The sequence below is a fragment of the Sus scrofa genome, chromosome 13 (assembly GCF_000003025.6).
Source record: "Sus scrofa isolate TJ Tabasco breed Duroc chromosome 13, Sscrofa11.1, whole genome shotgun sequence".
In the NCBI taxonomy this organism is placed as follows: Eukaryota; Metazoa; Chordata; class Mammalia; order Artiodactyla; family Suidae; genus Sus; species Sus scrofa.
In genome coordinates this window covers 3991336-4015908 of record NC_010455.5, presented here as the reverse complement: position 1 = coordinate 4015908, position 24573 = coordinate 3991336, and the positions used below count along the sequence as shown (strand labels likewise).

The window sequence follows — 24573 nt, the reverse complement described above, 5'->3', positions numbered from 1 at the left end:
TGGCAAGAGGAAAATGGATCTTCATCCACAGGCCAAGACACCCCCACCCAGACTGCTGGCCACCACCAAGGGCCTCACCAGATTGCCCTTGTCCTCAAAGAGTAGGTTACCCAGACAAAGAGACACCTGTCTTCAAGTGTCGATGTATAATCTTCCACGAGTAAAGAGCGTCACCACCTGAAGGTGGTTGAAGGAAACAGAAGGGCTCATTTCAGCAGAGTCTGAAATGTGCTCAACTTCTTCCTGAAATGGTGCTCATGCTCCACTCAAATTAGTTCTTTCAAAAAAGAAGGCTCTTCTTCCAGGCAGAGGCTCTTTTCCATGATGCAGAATGTCCTGGGTGCCCAGATGTCCCTTCTCTTGTAAGGGATGGAAAAGGGCCGGGATGGACCAGGAAACAGTGGCTACGCAGGGATGATCAATCAGGTGGATTAAGGCTCCAAGTAACAAACCCAGGGCCTTTTTGGTACTTATGCAACATACTCCTGTATTTGAATCAAAAACTACATTCTTACGGTGCAATGATTAGCACACAAGGCAGCCCATCATTTTCACACATAAGTTCGTTTCTCCAGATCTGACTTGATGAAGGGGAGCATCCTTAGCATTATGTATATCGCCTCAGAGAAAGAGCAACTCAACTGCTTAAGGAGAGCTTCCACTGAGACAGCTGAAGGCTGAATCCCAGGCCCTGCACCCCACCAGCCACAGGACCACCTGTCACCTGCAGGATTCTGGGGCTGCTTGTTCTCTCATATCTAACAGAGCTAAACTATCTCACAGCTAACACAGGAGAAAGGTTTCAGTTATTCTCAACCCTGGCTTCTCTCTAAAAAATCTCCCCCGGCGCCTTAGGAAAACCCCAGAAATTCTGAATTGATTGGACTGGAGTGGATCTGCATAGTAGTATGTTTTAGAATCCAGGTAATTGTAGCATGTCCTAAAATTTTCAGTGTGACCCATGTGAAGGTCCAGCTTTTCCCCACCTGAAGGAATGTTTCCATGGCATGAGATATGCTCAGTACAGCCCAAAGTCTGCTGCTCACCTGGGATCTCAGGTAGACTGCTTTTCAGTGGTCAACCAAAAACTCTTGCTTTTGTCTAAAAACCTGGATAATAGGTTTCTGTCTGTTCACTGAGACCAAAAGTGCCATCTAGAAAACTGTCTTGCAGAGACGAGGTGCTCCAAAAAGGAGTGGTTCTCAAGTTTTGTATAAGCGGCACACTTTCTAGCACACCTGAAGGGATGCAAAGGCTCAAAACTACACCAAACAAATTGTCAAAACTCCCAGTGATCACAAAAGAGTAAGACGATGCCAGAGACCAACACGACCTTCACCACAGTGTCAGCTTTGCCCCCAAGGCCTGGCCCAGGAAAACACCCTTTTGCTATTCCAGCCAGCCTCCCCCCTGCCCCTGTCACCCACCCTCCACACCATCATACAGCTCAGGCCTCTATCAGGTCTTGACGCAGCAAAACCCACCCACTGTAACAAAAACATACTTTACACATTGATCAAAGGACAGCAGCAAACTATGAAAGACGCTGTCCTAAACAGTGCAAAGTAAAGCAGCCCATTAAGTATCTGAATTTGATTAATTTTAACAGTTGTGTAAATCAACTTATGTATTTATTCTGCTGTTTACTTTTTTAACTCAATGAATTTTATCACATTTAGAGTTGTACAACCATCATCACAACCTAATTTTACAAAATTTCCATCCCTCCTCCCCCACCTGTCTCCTTTGGTAATCATAAATTTTTTAAAGTCTGTGAGTCAGTTTCTGTTCTGCAAATAAGTTCATTGTATCCTTATTTTAGATTCCACATATAAGTGATAGCATATGATGTCTCGTGTCTCACTGTCTAACTTCACTTAGCACGATAATTTCTAGGTCCATCCATGTTGCTGCAAATGCCATTATTTCATTCCTTTTTATGGCTGAGTAATATTCCATTGTGTATATGTACCACATCTTCTTTACGCACTTCTCTGCTGACAGACATTTAGGTTGCTTCCATGTCTTGGCTATTGTATATAGTGCTGCAATGAACATTAGAGTACATGTATCTTTTTGAGTCATGATTTTCTCTGGATAGATGCCCAGGAGTGGGACTGCTAGATCATATGGTAATTCTATTTTTAGATTTTTTAGGAATCTCCGTACTGTTTTCCATAGTGGTTGCACCAACTTACCATTTCCACCAATAGTGTAAGATGGTTCCCTTTTCTCCACACCCTCTCCAGCCTTTACTATTTGCAGGCTTTTTGAGGATGGCTGTTCTGGCTGTGTAAGGTGGTACCTAATAGTAGTTTTGATTTGTATTTATCTAATAATTAGTGATGTTGAACATTTTTTCATGTGATTTGTGGCCATCTGTATGTCTTCTCTGGAAATTGCCTGTATAGATCTTCTGCCCAGTTTTAGATAGAGTGGTTTGGTTTTTTGGTATTGAGCTGCAGGAGATGTTTATATATTTTAGAGATTAATCCCTTGCCAGTCACTTCATTCTGTGGGCTGTCTTTTGGTTTTGTTTAGGGTTTCTTTTGCTGTGCAAAAACGTTTAAGTTTAATTAGATCCCATTTGTTTATTTTGGTTTTTATTGTCATTGCTCTAGGAGGTGGATCTGAGAAGGTACTGCTATGGTTTATGTCAGTGTTAGGCCCATGTTTTCCTCTAAGAGTTGTATAATATCTGGTCTTATATTTAGGCCTTTAATCCATTTTGAGTTTATTTTTGTGCACAGTGTTAGGTAGTATTCTGATTTCATTCTTTTACGTGTAGCTGTCCAGTTTTCCCAGCACCAAGTTATTGAAGGGGCTGTCTTTCCTCCATTGTATATTCTTGCCTCCTTTGTCATAGATTAGTTGACTGTAGGTGCATGGGTTTATTTCTGTGCTTTCTATACTGTTCCAGTGATCTATATTTCTGCTTTTGTGCCAATACTATAATGTGGTTTTTGTTCTTTGTTTGCTTTGTTTTGCTTTGGCTTTTGGCTTTTTAGGGACACACCCATGGCATATGGAGGTTCCCAGGCTAGGGGTCCAGTCGGAGCTACAGCTGCTGGCCTATACCACAACCACAGCAACACCAGATCTAAGCCGTGTCTGTGACCTACACCACAACTCACGGCAATGCCAGATCCTTAACCCACTGAGCAAGGCCAGGGATCGAACCCGCAACCTTGTGGGTCCTAGTCGGATTCGTTTCAGCCAAGCCACAATGGGAACTCCAATACTATACTGTTTTGATGGCTATAGCTTTGGATAGTATAGTCTGAGGTCTGGGAGCCTGATTCCTCCAGCTCCGTTTTTCTTTCTCAGGATGGCTGTGGCTATTCTGGTCTTTTGTGCTTCTAAACAAACTTTAAAATATTTTGTCATCGTTTTGTGAAAAATGCCCTTGTTAATTTGATAGGGATTACCCTGAATCTGTAGATTGCCTTGGGTAGTATAGTCATTTTGATAATACTGATTCTTCCAATCCAAGAACATGGTATGTCTTTCCATCTGTTTGTGTCATCTTTGATTTCTTTCCTCAGTGTCTTCTAGTTTTCAGAGTGCAGGTCTTTTGTCTCTGTAGGTAGGTTTATTCCTAGGTATTTTATTATTTTTGATGTGATGGTAAATAGGATTATTTCTCTCTTTCTGATCTTTCATTGTTAGTATATAGAAATGCAGTCAATTTCTATGTATTAATTTTGTATTTTGCAATTTTACTAAATTCACTGATGAGCTCCAACAGCTTTCCAGTAGTGTTTTTAGGATTTTCTATGTATAGTATCACATCATCTGCAAACAGTGACAGTTTTACTTTTTCCTTTCCACTGTGGATTCTTTTTATTTCTTCTTTTTTTTCTTTCTCTCATTGCTATGGCCAGGACTTCCAAAATTATGTTGAATAGTAGTGGCAAGAGCAAATAGCTTTGTCTCGTTCCTGATCTTAGTGGAAAGTCTTTCAAGTTTTCACCATTGAGAATGATGTTAGCTGTGGGTTTGTCATATATGGCCTTTATGATGTTGAGATAGTTTCTCTCTATGCCCACTTTCAGGAGGGTTTTTATCAGAAATGGGTGTTAGATTTTGTCAAAAGCTTTTCCTGAAGCTATTGAGAAGATCATATGGTTTTTATTCTTCAGTTTGTTAATGTGTTGTATCACACTGATTGATTTTCAAATATTGAAAAATCCTTGCATCCCTGAGATAAATCCTACTTGATTATTGTGTACAATCCTTTTACTGTATTGCTAGATTCAGTTTGCTAGAATGTTGTTGGGGATTTTTGCATCTATGTTCATCAGTGATACTGGCCTGTAATTTTCTTTTTTTGTGTGTAGTATCTTTGTCTGCTTTTGGTATCAGGGTGATGGTGGCCTCATAGAATGAGTTTGGGAGTGTTCCTTTCTCTGCAATTTTTTGGAATAGTTTCAGAAGGACAGGTGTTGGCTCTTCTTTAAATGTTTGATAGAATTTGCCTGTGAAGCCATCCGATCCTGGACTTTGTTTTTTGGAAATTTTTTAATCACAGTTCCATCTCAGTATTTGTGACTGGTCCATTCATCTTTTCTATTTAATCTTGGTTTACTCTTGGAAGATTGCACTTTTCTAAGAATTTGTCCATTTCTTCCAGGTTGTCCATTTTATTGGCATGTAGTTGCATGCAGTAGTCTCTTATGATCCGGTGTATTTCTGTGATGTCCACCATAACTTCTCCTTTATCATTTCTAATTTTATTTTATTTTTAATTTTTTTACTTTTTTTTTTTTGTCTTTTTGCCTTTTCTAGGACTGCTCCCACAGCATATGGAGGTTCCCAGGCTAGGGCTCTAATCTGAGCTGTAGCCGCGGCCTACCCAGAGCCACAGCAACACAGAATCTGAGCTGCCTCTGCGATCTACACCACAGTTCATGGCAATGCCGGATCCTTAACCCACTGAGCAAGGTCAGGGATGGAACCCACAACCTCATGGTTCCTAGTCAGGTTTGTTATCCACTGAGCCACAACGGGAACTCCATCATTTCTAATTTTATTGATTTAAGTCTTCTCTCTTTTTTGTTTGATGAGTCTGGCTAAGGGTTTATCAATTCTGTTGTTCTTTTCAAAGAACCAGCTTTTAGTTTCATTGATCATTTCTATGGTTTATTTTGTTTCTATTTCTTTGATTTCTGCTCTGATCTTTATGATTTCTTTCCTTCTGCTAACTTTAGGTCTTGGCTGTTCTTTTCTCTCTAGTTGCCTTAGGTGTAAAGTTAGGTTGTTTATTTGAGCTTCTTGTTTCCTGAGGTAGGCTTGTATTGCTATAAACTTCCCCCTTAGAACTGCTTTTGCTGCACCCCATAGGTTTTGGAGTATTTTTTCTTTGTTGTCATTTGCTTCTAGGTATTTAATTTCCTCTTTGATTTCTTCAGCGATCCACTGGTTGTTTAGCAGGATGTTGTTTAGTCTCCACATGGTTGTGTTTTTCGCAGTCTTTTTTTTGTTGTTGTTGTTGATTTCCAGTCATATAGGACTGTGATCAGAAAAGATGATTGATATGATTTCAATTTTCTTAAAGTTACCAAGGCTTGATCTGTGGCCCAGAATGTGATCTATCCTAGAGAATGTTCCACGTGCACTTGAGAAAAATGTATACTCTGCTGCTTTTGGAAGGAATGGTCTACAAACGTCTATTAAGTCTATTTGATCTAATGTAAGTTAAGGCCTGTGTTTCCTTGCAGATTTTCTGTCCAGATGATCTGTCCATTGCTGTAAGTGGTATGTTAAAGTCCCCTGCTATTATTGTGTTACTGTCAATTTCTTCTCTTAAGGTTGTTAGCAGTTGCCTTATATATTAAGGTGATCTATGTTGGATCCTATATTACAACTATTATATCTTCTTCTTAGATTGATCCTTTGATCATTATGTAATGCCCTCCTTTGTCCCTTATAATATTCTTTATTTTAAGGTCTATTTTGTCTGATATGAGTCTTGCTACTCCAGCTTTCTTTTGATTTCCATATGCATGGACTATTTTCTTCCATTCTCTCACTTTCCATTTATATGTACCTCTAGAACTGAAGTGGGTCTCCTGAAGACAGCATATACATGGGTCTTGTTTTTGTATCCATTCAGCCAGTCTCTGTCTTTTGGTTGGGGCATTTCATCCATTTACATTTAAGGTAATTATTGATAGGTATGTTCTTATTGCCATTTTATTAATTGCTTTGGATTTCTTTTTGTTGGTCTTTTTAATTCCCTTCTTCTCATGTTCTCTTCTCTTGTGGTTTGATGACTATCTTTAGTGTTATGTTTGGATTGCTTTTTCTTATTTGTGTGTTTATTTATTGTAGACTTTGGGTTTGCGGTTACCATAAAGTTTTGATATAGGAGTCTACATACATACAAGATTGTTTTATGTTTTTGGTCTCTTAATTGCAAGTGTATCGCCAGTATCCGGCATTTGTACCCTCCTCTTCTCACAATTTCTGGTTTGGTAGCATATTTGTATGCAGATGATTTCCTACTTTTACTATATGTTTGCCTTACCAGTGAGTCTTGTCATTTTTAATATTTGTGTTCCTCGTTGCAGTCTTTCCTTTTCCACCTAGAGAAGTTCCTTTAGTATTTGCTGTAAAGCTGATTTAGTGGTGCTGAATTCTCTTAGCTTTTGTTGTCTGTAAAGCTTTGATTCCTCCTTCAAATCTGAATGAGAGCCTTGCTGGGTAGAGTAATCTTAGTTGGAGGTTATTTCCTTTCATCACTTTAGGATATCATGCCACTCCCATCTGGTCTGCAGAGTTTCTGTTGAAAAAAATCAGCAAATAACCTTATCAGGGTTCCCTTGTATTTGTTTCTTTTTCCCTAACTGCTTTCAATATTTTCTCTTTGTCTTTAATTTTAGTCAGTTTGATTAATATGTGTTTCAGGGTGTTCCTTCTTGGGTTTATTTTATATGGTACGTGTTGTGCTTCCTGGATTTGAGTGAATGATTCCTTTCCCATGTTAGGGAAGTTTTCGGCTACTATCTCTTCAAATATTTTCTCTGGCCCTTTCTCTTGCTCTTCTCCTTCCGGCACCCTTAAAATATGGATGTTTGAGCATTTAACATTGTCTTAGACTGTCTTCATTTCTTCTCAATCTCTTTTGTCTTTTCTGTTCCACATCAGTGATTTCCACTAGTCTGTCTTCCACCTCACTTACTTGTTCTTCTGCCTCCCGTATTCTGCTGTTGGTTCCTTCTAGTGAATCTTTTATTTCAGTTATTGTATTTTGTATCTCTGCTTTCTTAAACTTAAATATCCTATTTCTTTGCTCAATGTTTTTGGTAATTTATCAATCTTTGCCTCCAGTTTATTTCCAAGATCGCAAATCATCTTTACTATCATTAGTCTAAAGTTTTTTTCACAGAGGTTGGCAATTTCCAGATCACTTAGCTGTTTTTCTTGTTTTTTTTTTCCTTGTTCCCTTATCTGAGTCATAATTCTCTGTCTTTTCATTTTGTGTAGATTTTTGGTGTGGCCTCTTTTTTGCAGACAATAGTGTTGTGGCCTCTCTTGCTTCTGATATCAGCCCCCCTGTGGCTGAGGTTGGCATGGAGGCTTGCTGCAGGCTTCCTGATGGGAGGGACTGGTGCCTGCCCACTGGTAAGTGGAGCTGATTCATATTCCTCTGGTGGGTGAGGCTTTGTCTCTGGGTGTAATAAGAGGCAACTGTGTGCCTGGGGGGGGGGGGTCTTTAGACAGCCTGTTTGCTGATGGGTAGGGCTGATTCTGCTTAGTTTGTTGTTTGGTCTGGGGCTTCTCAGCTCTGATGAGTGGGGCCAGATTTTTCCAAATTAGCCACCTCTAGAGGGACACATGCTGATGGTTGTTCCCAAGACCTTTGCCTCCAATATTGTTTGCCTCAAATGTCCTTCCCCCACAATGTCCCACAATCACCCCCTTTTTTCCCAGGAGATCCTCCAAAAACTGCAGTCAGGTGTGACCCATATTCCTATGGAGTCTCTGCTTTGCCCTGGGAACCAGTGCACTTGAAAGCCTATGTGCACCTTTCAAGAAAGGAGTCTCCATTCCCCCTAGTCTCATGGAGCTCCTGCACATAAGCCCAGCTTGCCCTTAACACCCAATGCTCCAGGGGCTCTTCCTCTCAATGCCAGATCCCCAGGCATGGGAACCTGATGTGGGGCTCAGAACTCCCACTCCCATGGGTGAGCCTCTGTGATACAGTTACTTTCTAGTCTGTGGGCCACCCACCTGGCAAGTATGGGGTTGCTTATATCGCATAATTATAATTATAATTATTGCATAATTGCCCCTCCTCCCATCTCAATGTGGCTTCCCCTTTGCTTTTGGAGTAGGAAATCTTTTTTGATAGTTTGCAAACTATTTGGTTGAAGGTTGTTCAGCAGTTGGTTTTACTTTCTTGCTTTTATGAGAGAAGGTGAGCGCCAGTCCTTCCTCGACTTATTTACTGAAGTATGATATACATCCAGAAAAATCAGGAGTATGTACAGTTCAATGCCTACTCTAAGAACCACCCTCAGATCCTGCAACCAAAAACCACTGACACCCAGAAGCCCCCTGGGTGCTGCCTCCCAGTCCTGAGCCTCAAATAAGAGCACTATTTTGACATCTACCACCACAGTCCATTTGTCTGCTTTGGAATTTTTTATAAATGGAATCATATAATACGCATTCTTTTGTGTCTGGTTTCTTTCCCTCAATATTATCTTGAAAGAAGAGAGCAGTACATGTAGCAGTCTTTCTGTTCTGCTCTTTCTGTTCTTCCTAGCTGTATTTTTTCTTTACAGTATCCCCATCGTATAATATGCTTCTAAGATGAGCATGTGGGTTGTTTCTAGATTGGTGCTATTCCTGTTAATGGTGCTACAAACATTCTTGTACTTATCTTTTGTTACACAAACGGACTAAACCTAGTAAGACAGTGTGGTATGAACACCAGAATAGACAAATCGACTGATGTAACAAAACAGACTCCAGAACAAACTACACATGTAAAAGTCACATGATACATTACAAAGAGCTGATGTGGTGCAAGAGGGGAAAATGATATTTTCAAATAAATGGTACTGAATTAATTAACTGGATATTTACATAGAAAAGAAAAATCATTTGTGGGGGTAGGGGGATGCCTACAGCATAAAGAAGTTCCCAGGGGAATTAAACCTGTAGCACAGCAGTGACAATGCCAAACCATAACCCACTAAGCCACCAGGGAATTCCTAGAAAGAAAAATCTTGACATTCTACCTCATAACATACACAAAAATGAGTTTCAGAGGATAGACGTACATGCGAAAAGTAAAGGTTTTAGAAGTTAAATAAATTAATATCTTCTTGGTCTTAAGCTAAGTAAAGCTATCTTAAACAGTACACAAAAATGACAACTATAAAAGAAAATGCTGATGAGTTGGATTTTACTAAAATTAAAAATGATTATGCCTTAAGAGATATCCTTTAGGACAGTGAAAAGACAAGTCACATACTAGGAGAAGAAATTGTCAATATACATATCACACAAAAGACATATCTAGAAAATGTAAAGAAGTGGAATGTAAACTGGTACAGCCACTATGGAGAACAGTTTGGAGATACCTTAGAAATCTATACATAGAACTTCCATATGACCCTGCAATCCCACTCTTGGGCATCTATCCGGACAAAGCTCTACTTAAAAGAGACACATGCACCTGCATGTTCATTGCAGCACTATTCACAATAGCCAGGACATGGAAACAATCCAAATGTCCATCGACAGATGATTGGATTCGGAAGATGTGGTATATATACACAATGGAATACTACTCAGCCATAAAAAAGAATGACATCATGCCATTTGCAGCAACATGGATGGAACTAGAGAATCTCATACTGAGTGAAATGAGCCAGAAAGACAAAGACAAATACCATATGATACCACTTATAACTGGAATCTAATATCCAGCACAAATGAACATCTCCTCAAAAGAGAAAATCATGGACTTGGAGAAGAGACTTGTGGTTGCCTGATGGGAGGGGGAGGGAGTGGGAGGGATCGGGAGCTTGGGCTTATCAGACACAACCTAGAATAGATTTACAAGGAGATCCCGCTGAATAGCATTGAGAACTATGTCTAGATACTCATGTTGCAACAGAAGAAATGGTGGGGGAAAAACTGTAATTGTAATGTATACATCTAAGGATAACCTGACCCCCTTGCTGTACAGTGGGAAAATAAAATTAAAAAAAAAAAAAGAAGAAGTCCTACAAACCATTTTTTTTTAATACAAAACCCAAATTTTTCAAGTGGGCAAAAGACTTGAATCATCATTTTTCAAGGAGAATATCTTAATGGCCAAGAAAATGTATGAACAGGGGCTCAACATCATTCGTCATCAGGGAAAGTCAACCTAAAAGCCATAGTAGATACCATTACATAATTATCACAGATACAATTTTAAAACAAACAAAACCTACTGACAATGCCAAGTGTTAGGAAGTATTTAAAGCACCTGGAACTCATATAACCTGGCAGGTGTGTCAATTGGTTTAACCAGTTAGGAAGACCACATGATAACATCTATTAAAGCTGAATATACGTACATCCTATGACGGCAATTCTACTCCCGGTGCTATTTTAATATATAGAAAAACATCAATGGGCATATACATAGAGCAGAGAAAGCCATGAAAGAACATATAGCTCTGTTTCAACAAACCACCAGAAACTCCATGAAACATAAATATATCTTTAAAACCCATATTACATCAGGCATTCTATTAGTTGCAATATGAAAACCGCTGAATAATTCTATTGGTATTTACTACAATCTTTTCAGCATGCATTAATAGAAATAAAAATCTAAGCAACTTGCTGCTTTTCTTTCACAAATGAACATTAAATCATTTTAACTATTTGAAAAATTGTATCTACTTATGCCCACAGGATATCAGAGCTTAGGAGGAAGATGAAAAATAAAGAGTAGCAGGAAACCATATGGAGAAAGTCATACAGCTTGTGATTCTAATGGTAGCTGCAAACGAGGTCACTTATCCCTCTGTGGCCACGCTAATTGGTCAAGAGCAACAGAAGCTTCATCAGCAACGCTCATAAAAAACAGGCTACCCCTTCCTGGGCATTTTCAATTTAGAGAGCAGACACCTGCTACCCATCAGTCTCTCACGAGACAGGATTTGTGCCAACCACCACTCCATTATTTGGTTTGCTCTTAATCTTTACTATTTATAAACAGAGTCTTCAGAGTACATGCATGCACAAGTGTAGCATGTGCACACATGCAGCTATCTATAGCAAAAAAACAAATTCTCAAAAATAGCTGTTTGGAAGACCACATCTTGTTCTATTAATACTCACGTACTGCAGTATTACATAACAATTTTTTTCCAATTCTGTTATGCTAATATGCAAATAAATGAACTCAACCATAGCTAGGAGCTAAATGTACTAATCAGTATGGCCTTGTGTATCTCTAGCTACAAGACTTTTACATGATCTCTTTCCCTTCTAAAAATCCCACGAATCTACATTATTAATGACTTTTAAATCCAGCTGCTTAGTTTCTGGAGCAGTAACATCTCCTATTTCCAAATCAGTATATTTACCATACTCTGAGAAGACACCTGAATACTGAGTTCAGAGTAATGTGTGGAAGGCATACACGTATTCTATAATTTTAAAATTATGTGACAATTCCAAAATAATAATAGGGATAGATGTCATCAGAGAAAGCTCACTTAAAAACAAATTGTTACTATTATCTGCTTTACCTTCCAAGACCCTAAAGAGTTATAACTGTAAATCACATTTTGTTTAAAAGAAACAAAAATGGAAAAGGACTCCTTCCTGAAAAGCTCTTAAATCCATCAAAGGAGAGCCGAGAGAACAAAACCTGGTTTGCAGCTCATACATAACTCGTTGTGGTGGACAGGATGATGGTTATAGCTTTTTATTGATTAGCTACATGTTGACTTCATCCCAAGAGTCGGCCACAAGAGGTCAAACTTTCCTAATTAAAAAATCAGCTATCTATTTTGGGACCAATAGAAACTGCTAGGATCTGTGAACAGGGACGGCGTGGGAAAGTAGGAAGAAAAGGAAAAAGTCAAAGGACACATTATAGAAGATGAAGGGGGAAGAGGGTGATGGAGGAGGGCAGAGTGTGGCCTGCGCCTGCAAGTCCATCAGACTGGTCTGGGTACCAGCTGGGCCCTGCACAAGCTGTGTGTGACCCTGCCTGCAAATTTCCCCATCTTGAACAGGTTTCCTTGTCTATAAAATGAGAATGACAATGACTCCTCGCAGGCTATAGGGGAACTTGCGTGAGATGATGCATAGAAAGCACTTCCTAGGACCTTGTCTTTGCCCAATCCTTGAGTGGCAAAGGAAGGTACCATTTCTAACATTATATGAAAAAATATGCTGATTAAAGATCCTACTTGTAAAATTCTGCTTGTTAGTACTCTACATTCCTTATGTATTTCCTTTTTTATTAATTCTACAGCACTTCCAACAAATATCTTTTGACAATATAATATTAATAATGATACATTAGGGGTTTAGGATTAACATATACACACTACCATATATAAATAGATAATCAGCAAGGACCAAATGCATAGCACAGAGAACTCTACTCGGTATTCTGCAGTAACCTATAAGGGAAAAGAACCTGAAAAAGAATCTGGAAAACTGAGTCACTTTGCTGTGCACCTGAAACTAACACGACATTGTGAATCAACAATACTTCAATTTTTAAAAATGACAAAGTTTAAGTAATTTAGTTCCTTAAAAATAAAGATGACAGTTAACCAAATACGAGAAAAGAGATTAAATGCCTTAACAAACAATAAAGCTCTCTTGCCATACTTCTTAAAGTCTGATAGCAGAACACAAATCAAAAGAAAATTTCAAAGGTCTACTCTTGTTTTAGGGCCACAAAAAGAACAGATAATTTATATTAACATCTTGCAGAACAAATTCTGGAACCAACCAAATTACTGGATTCCACTTAAATGAAGCAACCATCTTATTTACCATCCAAGCTTAGGAAACCTTTGAGAGTGGAAAGAGGCACTGTTACTAATTTTGTCAGGATGAAAGGTGTAATAAATCTGGACTATCCTAGGCCATAAGACATATGGATGTTTGTTAGGCTCAATAAAACTTATGCTCAGTACTCTGATTATTTAAGTGGGGCTGTGTATATATACACGTGCTTACACTGACATACCCAATTTAGAAGGCACCGACACAAAAGTCAGTCCTGAAGCATCTTCAGGATAAATCTGAGAAATTTATCTGGGTACATTCTCTGTATTTCAAAAGATTAAACTTTCAAAATAGGGGTGACAGTGTTAGTGACCTCTAACTTGAATGAGGCTAAATAAGTCTGCCCATCTCAGGATCAATTCTAAATAAAAGAAACTAAAAATCAGAGAGGCAAACTAGGCACTACTGTCTGCCCGTCTCAGGATAAACTCTAAATAAAAGAAGCTAAAAATTGGAGAAATTAGGTACTGCTTATGGAGTGTTTATTACAGGCCACACACTTCTGAATATTCCACACCCATCAGCTCATTTAATCTCCACAGCAACACTATAAGGGGGACTGCGTTATCTCTGTTTTAGAGGTGGGGTAATGACACACGGACTTATATACCTTGCCCAAGGCCAACTGGAAAGAAGAAAGAGAGCCTAAATCTGATCCAAGGACCAAACTTCACACCTTCTAGTTTTCCTGCCAGTATTATGCCTCCTGAATAATCCAGACATGCCATCTGTGTCCAAGGACAGACCCCAGGGTACAAGCATACCTCAGAGATATTGAGGGTTTGTTTCAGACCACCTCAATAAAGTAAATATCACCGCAATAAAGAGTCATTGTGTCTTTTTTTTTGTCTTTTTTGTCTTTTTTGCCTTTTCCAGGGCCGCACCCGCGGTATGTGGAGGCTCCCAGACTAGGGGTCTAATTGGAGCTGTAGCCACCAGCCTACACCAGAGCTACAGCAACACGGGATCCAAGCTGCGTCCGTGACTCACACCACAGCTCACGGCAACGCTGGATCTTCAACCCACTGAGCACGGCCAGGGATTGAACCCGCAACCCCATGGTTCCTAGTCGGATTTGTTAACCACTGAGCCACAACGGGAACTCCAAGAGTCATTGTGTCTTAAAAAAACAATCTACATACCTTAATTTTAAAATTCTTTTTTGGTTAAAAAAAAAAAGGCTAACCATCATCTGAGCCTTCAGCAGGTCATAATCTTTTTGCCGTTAGAAGGTCTTCCTCGGTGTTGATTAGGGTGGTGGTTGCTGAAGGCTGAGGTGGCTGTGGCAATTTCTTAAAATAAGACAACGAAGCTTGCCATATCAATTAACTCTTCCTTTTATGAACAATCTCACTGCAGCAGACAATGCTGTTTGACAGCATTTTACCCACAGCAGAACTTCTTTCACAAATGAAATCAGTCCTCTCAAACTCTGCCACTGCCTTATCAACTAAGTTTATGTAGTATTCTAAATCCTTTGTTGTCATTTCAACAACCTGCACGTCTTCACCAGGAATAGATTCTATGTCAAGAAACCACTCTCTTTGCTCACTCATAAGAAGCAACTCCTCATCCATTCAACTTTTCTCATGAGATGGCAGAAATTCAGTCACATCTTAAGAGTCCACTTCTGATTCTAGTTCTCTTGCTATTTCCACCACACCTTCCACTGAAGCCTTAAACCCCTCCAAGTCATCCATGAGGGTTGGAATCAACTTCTTCCAAACTCCTGTAATGTTGATATAGTGACCTCTTTCCAAGAAATCACAAATACTCCTTATGGCATCTAGAAATGTGAACACTTTCCAGAAGGTTTTCAGTTGACTTTGCTCAGACACATCAGAGGAATCACAATTTATGGCAGCTATAGCCCTATGAAATGTGTTTCTTAAATATAAGGCTTGAAAGTCAAAATCACTCCTTGATCCATGAGCTGTAGAATGGATGTTGTGTTAGCAAGTGTATAGAAACAAGATGAATCTCACTGTACATCTCCATCAGAGCTCTTGGGGGACCAGGTGCATTGTCAATGAGCAGTCATCTTGAAAGGAATCTTTTCTTCTGAGCAAGATGTCTCAAGAGTAGGCTTAAAATATTCAGCAAACCATGTTGTCAACAGATGAGCTGTCATCCAAGTTTTGCTGTTCTCTTTATAAGGCACAGGCAGGGTAGACTTAGCATAATTCTTAAGGTTCCTAGGATTTTAGGAATGGCAAATCAGCATTGGCTTCAACTTCATCAGCCTTGGCTTCAACTGCATTAGCCTCTAACAAGAGTCAGCCTGGCCCGTGAGGCTCTGAAGCCAGGGACTGACTTCTCCTCTATAGCTATGTTAAGTCCTACATGGTGTCTTCTTCTAATAGAGGGCTGTTGTCGACATTGAAAATCTGTTATATAATATAGCCAACTTAACGAATGATCCTAGCTAGATCTCTGGATAACTTGCTGCAGCTTCCAAATAAGCACTTGCTGTTTCACCTTGCATATTTACGTTGCAGAGATGGTTTCTTTCCTTAAACCTTACGAACCAATCTCTGCCAGCTTCAAACTTTTTTTCTGCAGCCTTCTCACCTCTCTCAGCCTTCAAAGAATGGAAGAGAGTTTGGACCTTGCTCTGGATGAGGCCTGGGATGTGGTGGCTGGTTTGATTTTCTGTGCAGACCACTAAAGCTGTCCCCATAGCAGCAAAAAGGCTGTTTTGCTCTCTTATATCCATGTGTTTACTGGAGTAGCACTTTTAATTTCCTTCAAGAACTTTCCTTGCATTAAAAAGTTAGCTAGGAGTTCCCGTCGTGGCGCAGTGGTTAACGAATCCGACTAGGAACCATGAGGTTGCGGGTTCGATCCCCGGCCTTGCTCAGTGGGTTAACAATCCGGCGTTGCTGTGAGCTGTAGTGTAGGTTGCAGACGCGGCTCGGATCCCGCGTTGCTGTGGCTCTGGCGTAGGCTGGTGGCTACAGCTCCAATTCAACCCCTAGCCTGGGAACCTCCATATGCCGCGATATGCCGCGGGAGCGGCCCAAGAAATAGCAACAACAACAACAACAACAACAACAACAACAAAAAGACAAAAGACCAAAAAAAAAAAAAAAAAAGTTAGCTAATTGTTTAGCACAAGAGATCTATCTTGGCTTTTGACATACCTTCCTCACTAAGCTTAACCATTTCTAGCTTTTAATTTAAAGTGAGAGGTGTTTGACTCTTCCTTTCACTCGAGCACTCATAGGTCATTATAGGACTATGGCTATTAATTGGCCTAATTTCAATACTGTTGGGTCTCAGGGAATAGGGAGACCCAGGAACGTGAAAGAGCAGTCAAGACACACATAACATTTATGGATTAAGTTCACCACCATCTGATACGGGAACAATTTGGGGTGCCCCAAAACGATAACGATAGTTAACATCGAAGATCAGTGATCACAGATCACCATCACAAACATGACATATTTTTGAAATAGTGTGAGAATTACCAAAATACGACACAGAGACATCAAGTGAGCAAATGATGCTGGAAAAATGACACCAATAGATTGGTTCAACACAAGGTTGCCACGAACCTTCAACTTATTAAAAACACACCATCTGCGAAGCACAAGAAAGTGAAGCCCAATAGAAGTCGGTCTGCCTGCATAGCCCAGCTGCAATTATTAGCTAGAACATTTCACCTAATTTCCTCTGCCATGTGACCAAGCACTAGAGGCCGGCAGGACCTGCCACCTGCCCTCCTCTGGCCCTTGAAAACAGGTCAGTGCCAAGCATTCTGCCAGCAGACTGGCCTACTCACACAACTGTCACTAAAGTTCAATATAGGTAATTATATACTCTGAGACCCCTAAAGCTATGGAATTATTCTGACACAAGAAAAATAGGTACTACTGAACACCCTCCCCGGGGGCGGGGGGAGGGGGGACTTATCTGAGTCACTACTAACAACCACGCCCGGTATATATAACCCTCTCAATTTACCATTAACATCAGCAGAAAACGTTGGCCAGGCAGCTTGTATGGTTTTAGACCCTGTGGCCCAGTGGTAAAAATATTTGAATATCCCCTGTACTACAGATTCCACTGATATAAAATAAAAAGTAACTAAACTAATCCAGAGATCTGGGAGGGGAGCAAGTAACAACAGCCAAAATTTAGTACTGATAAGGAACACAGCATCTATTCTTGGACACACATGTATAAAATAGTGTCTGAAGAGAAAATGTGAATGTTCATACCTCATCTATACCTGCATTTAGACTGCACTGCCCTATTTTGCTGAATACTAAGGCATGGGGAACTTAAGCATTAAAAAAAGCAAAAGCAAAAGAAAAAAAGAACAGTCTCATTTAGACCCCTTGCAGCGCACACAGAACTATAAAAGGAACTGAACAGATTATGGGAGAGAGCACTCTAAGAAAATAACTTGAGAGGCCAAGATCAGCAAATTAAAAAAAATAAACAATTTCCTGTCAGTTGCCGACTAGGACCTGGTGAAAAACACCACCACAAGTCAAGCATAACTGTTTGGAGGGGAGATAGGAAGACAAGCAAGGGAAGAAGCAAAAGGGGCAGGCAACTTTTAGGTGATGAGAATGAACAAACACTCCGGATGATTTTGCAACTGAACTCTGAATTGTGGCAAAAGCTCTGTGAGTATCTGAGACCGGAGGCCCTGCACCCGCCTTTCAGCAGTTATCTAGTGTGGCCTCAAAGGCATCCTACAACGTGGGGAGTTGCTGATTGGCCATCAGATTTTTCTGACCTAAATGATCCAGGCTGCTGGTCTGTGCAGACAAATTCACTTTGTGATGCGGTTACTGTCTGTTGAATATTCATGACACGCCCACAAGTTTGCAGGGCCTGCAGTTGTCTCCTCCCCACCCCCTACTCATTCTAAAAAAAGTCTGAAGTCAAATGCAGGTATTATTCCTAAGATAAAATTCAGAAAATGGTTACCAAGTGCTTACTTTCTGTGCAGAACTGATAAATACAGCCAGCTTTGGCCTGCAAAGAGTCTAGTTTATTTAAACCGTAATATCCACATGTACATTTTAATTATTTTATTTAAATATGCATAATAGATATGAAAATCTTCCTTGCTCCCTACGCTGGGGTGCTCAGCATCAAGACACAAGGATCTGCGTTGCCGTAAAGTTAGTAAAGGTGTTTCTCCTACGCACTGTGATACTATAACAAGGACGATAGTGCTATTAAGAAAACTAACTGCTGCCACCTTGGGCAAGGTCAAACCTTTGGTCCCTGTGAAGCTGGAAGCTTTAGTCAAGCAGCCGTAACAGGTGACTAAACAGCTGCCTGGCTATATTATCCGTCAACTTATTCTGCCAGGAGAAATTGAGATGCCTTTTTCCCCTTCCGTATCACCTACATTTAAAGGGGAAAATCAAATCTGGTATTCTAAACCACCAGTGCTACCTTAATTACACAAAAAAATTACTGCTGGTGTAAGGGGGTCGCAGGGGAGTGCAGCCATACCCAAGTGGGGTACAACCACCAGCTCCAGCACCCTGGGCAACCCGGTTAACCTCTTTGAACTCTGGTTTTCTTCAGTGCAAATGGTTGGTGTAGGACCAAGTCACAGAACCATGTTCAACACATTGTATGTGTTTTGCACCTACTAAATGCCTAAGAAACAGTGGCTGCTGTTATTACTTTTAAATACCAAGACAGTACAATGGCTATATTTCCAACTTATTTTTTAAAATATCCAAGATCAATAGTTGCCATGGTCTGGGGATAGGAGGCAGGGAAGGCTACAAAGGGGCTAGGAGAATTTTTTGAGGTGGTAGAACTGTTCTGGATCTTGGTTGTGACGGTAATCACACAACTATGTGCATTTGGCAAATTCCATAAAACTAGACACCAACAAGGGTGACTTTTACTTTAGCAAATTATACAACAGCTTCTAAAGTATGAACCAAAATATTTAATTAGTTTTGAATAAAGTAAACCATCAAAACTAAGTCATTTTAACTTTGCTTATTTCAAAAAATTACAAAGAAATTGAAGGCTTAAAATGCTACTTCATATATTTAGACCAAGCTTTTGAATTAAAGGATTGAGCTGCTTGTAGAAAATGAACGCCATTTGAACAATTAACCACATTAACTGTTTCAAAATAAAGTGTGGGTTGTATTGAATAGTGTGATGAAATGAAATATGGAAAGAGAAAATGAAAGTGATGTTTTCATTTACTAGATTACTTAAGATGACAGATACAACAGCTTCTCCCCTAAAAAATCTAGTAAAAGGCCTTTGCAAATAATCTCAGAGAGTAACATTATTTTCAACAAGCTAAGGAAAAGCAAAAAATTCTGATGATGAGTTTCATGATTCACTTATCTTCACAAGGTACTTTAAAAAGTCCTACAAGGCTGCTCACTCTGAATTTCCATCGACACTTGTTACCATAACCAAGGAGCTCTTTTAGTATGGATCTGTGCATCTAGCTTGGCAGAAAATGTAGTTTTACAACAATTTCTTACTCAACACCATATTTACAAAACAGATGGAGTTCCAAAGAAATAATTTTAAATAAGGAATATAATTCTGGTCAACCTACAGTGGATTTCTACATGTGCCATGCACCTCAGCAGTATTCCCCCTCCTCACACACTCTTTAGCCCATTTTGGCTGTTGCTTCTCTCCCGGATTTGGGGATCCCCAAGGAAGAGAAAGGTCAAGACTTAATGAAGATGGAAGCTGGGAAACAGGCAGAGCCAACATTTCAACTAATGACCCCAGAAACACTGGCCTCTGTTTCTTAGCGAGCTCCCTCTCTTCCTGACATTCCCTCAAGCCCTCAATTACCACCTTACTCACTAATCTCCTCCCGCCTCCACTCTTCCATCACTTGACTGCATTTACCCCTTTACTCACAAAGAACACAAGGAAACCAAAGAAAGATGTCAGCATTGTTTTCACGTGGGCTCCTGTTAAGCTGTTTATTATTTTTTAACAGAAATGAAATGCAATTCTGCCATTCATGTGATAAAAATATCTGTGCGCTATTCGCTGTTTTATGAAATGTGATATTAAAGAAAAAGATGTCTTTATTCTATTAGGCTATTAGCTTGACGCTGTCATGTCTTTAGAAAATGCCACACTAAATTTCTAAAATCTTGATCCTTCAAGGCGACAACTGAAAGGGAGTAAGTACCGAGTAATTACCTATTTAAATATAGCATATGCCTTCCCAAGATTCCAGGCTTGATCAACTTTCAACACTGTTTCCATAGTTTTAAAGGCTGTTTAAGAAAATGCAAATTGAAAACAGGCAAGAAAAAGGAGTCCAGTCATCTTAGGAGTATAAGACAATAAACAAGATACAAGACTGATAAACCCCAAACAACCACTTGAGAAATTAAGATAACCTAGAGAGAGCAGGAACTTTCTCACCATTTCTCTATTCATTCAGGAAGCACTCTACTGAACCTTTACAATGTCTGTCCAGGAATACGACTGCGGACAAGGAATCAGAACTGCCTTCGTTAGAAGAAGAAAAATGACAACGGTATCTGGGAAAGTTTTAAAATTCCAGGAATTTCTGGAGTTCCCCTTGTGGCGCAGCGGAAAAGAATCCGCATGTTCAATCCCTGACCTTGCTCAGTGGGTTAAGGATCCAGTGTTGCCGTGAGCTGTGGTGTATATAGGTTGAAGATGCCGCTCAGATCTGGTGTGGCTGTGCCTGTGGTGTAGGCTGGCAGCTATAGCTCCAATTTGACCCCTAGCCTGGAAACCTCCGTATGGCCCTAAAAAGCAAAGCAAAAAAAACCCACAAAAAACAAAAACAAAAAAAACAGGGATTTCTTAACAATTAATCATTTCCCCATGTGCTTCTAGAATGTTCAGTGAAGAAATGCTATCTACCAACAAGTTCTCAATTACACATATCAGAAATGCTGGCAAACCATACTTCTTCCTAATCTCCCATGAATGCAAAATTAAAACAGTTGCTGTTGTAATTAAATAAGTTACACTGTGAGCCCCATTACAGACACCAACAAAGTTTGAATTTTTTTTTTTTTTTTTTTTTTTTAATGTGCAAAACCAGGCCCTGGAAAAAATTGAGCGAGAGGAGTTAAAATGTGGTAAGTTTGTATCTTCTCTGGAATTTTCATGTCTGACTTAACACCACCACGCAAAATCACCACATATATCTGGTAACCAATAAAAACAGATATGACACATGACTCTGTCAATGGGATTGATAACCACACACAGTTGAAAGTGACCTCCATGGCAACATGAGCTACAGAGTAAAAGAAAATATAAGTCCCCAAAAGCTAGGTATGCAGCAAAAATATACTTTGCTTTCCTTACGCTCTAAACGCCTGCTGTGAATAGTTAATACAATTGATCTTCAAGCCCTTCATTTGTGCCCTTGCCCATGTATAGACTGGGCAAACAAATGACAAAGCGAAAAGCAGTTTCACAACTGCCTGTTACATAGAGTAGCAAGGTGGTATATTTCACTAGATAACTGCAGAAACTGATAACACCATCACTTACATGGGCTCTGAAGGTTTCTCTAGGTCCAATTAAATTTCAAATACCAACACTGCCAACTCTCTTCACTGTGGCCCGTTCTGCCTGCCTCTCCCACCAATTACTCACCACAGGAAGGGTGGGTGCAGCCCTGTCAAGGTGCTTTGCTGCTCACTGTCCTGGTGACCTCTCAATTTTCAGAAAGCAACGTTTCCATATTTGCTCCAAACTTGAGCAGAAGGAGCTAGTCCTACCCAAGGCTCTGCGCTTCTTAGCTAATTAACTTTTTTTTTTCTCACTTCATGTCAGGAGAAATATGTATACACTGCAGACCAAAATGTACTATTAGAATGAAGCCACCCAAACTCAGGAGTTCCTAATAGTACTTGAAGAGTTTATTATGCACAAAACAATCGCTGACTTCCTCCTGCTAAACAACACCAGGCAAAAGATATCAAAACCAAGCAAACTGCCCAAAAGAACTTCCACAGAACTGGAGGCCTGCCTACTGTAGCAAGAAAAAATTAAACCGTGCAGGACTGTAATGTCTCCGCGCTTTTGACCCTAAGAAAGCCAAAATCTGCATCTGCGTTCAAAAACATACTCCATTTCTCCGAGTGGTTGAGTGACCAGGGATTTTTGTGTCCTCTGAGTCTAACTGCTACCAAGAAGCGGCCATAGGCAGAGTGGGGGGAGAAAACTATTAAATAATCTGTTTGCTGCCTGGGATTTTTAAGAAAATGTTTTCACGTAATCACTGTCTTTAACATACAATAGAAACCTTACAAGGAGTCTGTTACCAGCCTAGGTTACCCCAGGAGAACGTGCCCTGCCCAGCAGGTACAGGCCATCATTTCAGGCCAATCCTGGGAGAGGTGACAGCCCTAAGTTGCACGGGAGATGTCTGAGCACAGCTCCCCTGCACATTCGGGACCACCTCTCCATTCTTCCCAAATGCCATATGCACCCAATCCCTGCTCAACCACCCCAAGCACCAGTGCATCCCTAGCTCCCGTCAGCAGGGGCTCCTGGTACAACCCTCTCCTGACACCAGCACTCCCCTCAGGAAGAGCCCCCGTGGACGGCGCGGGGCGGGCGGAGGGTGCCCCTCTCCCACCTACCTTGATGATGCTGCTCCTCCGGGGCAGGCCGCCCGGCTTGCTCTCCCGGGGGAGGGGGCAGGCGGCCGGGCCGGGGGTTGGAGCGAGCGCGGCGCCTCGGGGGCCCCTGGCTGGGCTGGCTCGGGCTTCGTCCCCGGACACGCCGAGGCTGCAGTCTCCGTTGGAAACCCCGGCGCTGTCATAGCGCGCCCGCCCGTGGCCGTGGAGCCCGCCGCCACCGCCGCCACCTTCCCCGGCCCCGGCTTTCAGGGCGCCCTTGGCCCCGAGGGCCGGGCTCGGGGAGGTGGGCAGGGCCCCGCCGGCGGCGCCCCCCCGGCCGCACTCCGCCATGGGCGCCCCGCGACCCGCCAGCACAAAGCCGCGTCCCCGCGTCCCCGCGTCCCCGCCGCCTCGGGCCGCGCGGCCCCTCCTCCTCTCCTCCTCCCGCCGCCGCCTCGGCCGCTTCTTCCGCTTTTTTTTTTTTTTTTTAAATTTAGATGTGCTGTTGGTTTCGAGCTCGCCTCGCGCACGGTTAGAGTCGCGGCGGCAGGATTATCGGAAGATTCCTGCAGGGGGAGAAGAGAGACACAGTCAGCACGGCGGCGGGGCCCGGCGCCCGGCACCCGGGACGGAAACACGCCCGGCACACGCGCCGCCGCGGGCGCCACAAACCCCGCGCGGCCGGGGCGCGAGGCCCCACCCCGGAGAACCGGGCGCCCACCCCGGGGCTCGGGGCACCCACCGCGCGGGCACCGGGGCGGCCCCCTCGGGTTCGGGGAAGCGGCAGGCTCCCAGAAGCGCCTCGGCCACGCGGAGGAGCCTCCCCAGACTCTCTCGGCCCCGGGCGCGCGGCGGCGACGGTGGGGTCTCCCCGGACCCCAACTTCCCGAAGGCCGTCGCGCGCCGGGCCCACCACGTCTCCCCAGGACCCCACCTGGGCCGGCGGCTCCAGGGAAGCGCACCGCGGGCAGGGCGGCGGAGACTCGCCCACCCCGCCGCGGCCGTCTCCTCCCGGGCTCGGCGCTGCCCCCTACAGGCCGCAGGGACCCTCCCCGCCGCTCCGACCCACCGCGAGCCGCCGGACTCCCGCCCGAGGTGGCCGCCGTCGCGGCTGCTCCCGCCCGACCGGCTCATCGGGCCGCGGGAACCTCACCGCCCAGAGGACCGCGACGGGAAGGGGCCGCGGGTCCCGGAGGTCCCCCAGTCCCCCTAGAGCTGCGGCAACTGCCAATCACCCGCCAGCGCCCCGAGGGGCAACGACCGCGCAGGCCGCGGGGCCGCACGAAAGTCTAGAGCTCGGAGCTCGGCCGCTGAGCGCCCCCCTACTCCGCCCCTCACGCGGGACTCGTTCCATTTCTGCCCAGTTCGGGAGAAGACCCTCTGGACGTTCCCCTCTGGGCTTACCCCTTGGGTCAGACACTTCACATACAGAAATCAATTCCGTTCCTTTGAGCTCCTGAAATGTGAATGTTTCAACTGATTCAACTGGTTGCAAGGATGCTGGGGAGGGGCGGGAGGGGAAGAGAGGTGAGAAGCAGAGGACCTGGGCCGAGCCTGTTCTGTGCCCTCTAAATCGTCCTCCAGGGATTTATCACCATCGTCCCTCACTCCCGGTGCCCTTCCTGATCCCGCCGCCAGGGACGGCAGCTGGTCAGGCTCTCTGACGACCCGCCCTAGGTCAGGCACATCTTTGGAGGCAGGATCCTACTTGGATCACTACAGCTCGTCCTTCGTCACTCTGGTCCCCCTCCTTCCCCTTTACGCCAATGCTTTAGGTAGAGTGACCCGCCTAAATACCCTGATCACGTTGCTCCCCCGTGCAAGTACTTCCCCTAGATCTCCATCCTTGGAGCCAGGCAGGGCCCAAACTCCACAGCTTGGTACCCGAGGCCGCACCCAAGCCTGGCCCCACCCACCTCTCTGTCCC

At 42.6% G+C, this 24573-nt stretch overlaps 1 protein-coding gene across 2 annotated transcripts in view; it reads right to left on the bottom strand.

The window, feature by feature from the left end:
• PLCL2 (phospholipase C like 2) overlaps positions 1–23679 on the bottom strand; it is a 209345-nt gene extending 185666 nt beyond the window's left edge. Inside the window, exons 1-2 of one of the 2 annotated variants that reach the window (XM_021069677.1) lie at positions 23581–23679; positions 22668–23212 (exon numbers count right to left, since the gene is read on the bottom strand). In XM_021069677.1, coding sequence (XP_020925336.1) covers positions 22668–22997 — 330 coding nt within the window. In that variant the 5' untranslated portion in view covers positions 22998–23212; positions 23581–23679. Of the gene's footprint in view, positions 1–22667; positions 23213–23388; positions 23510–23580 lie in introns of those variants that run through there. The other variant, XM_021069678.1, reaches the window with a different exon arrangement.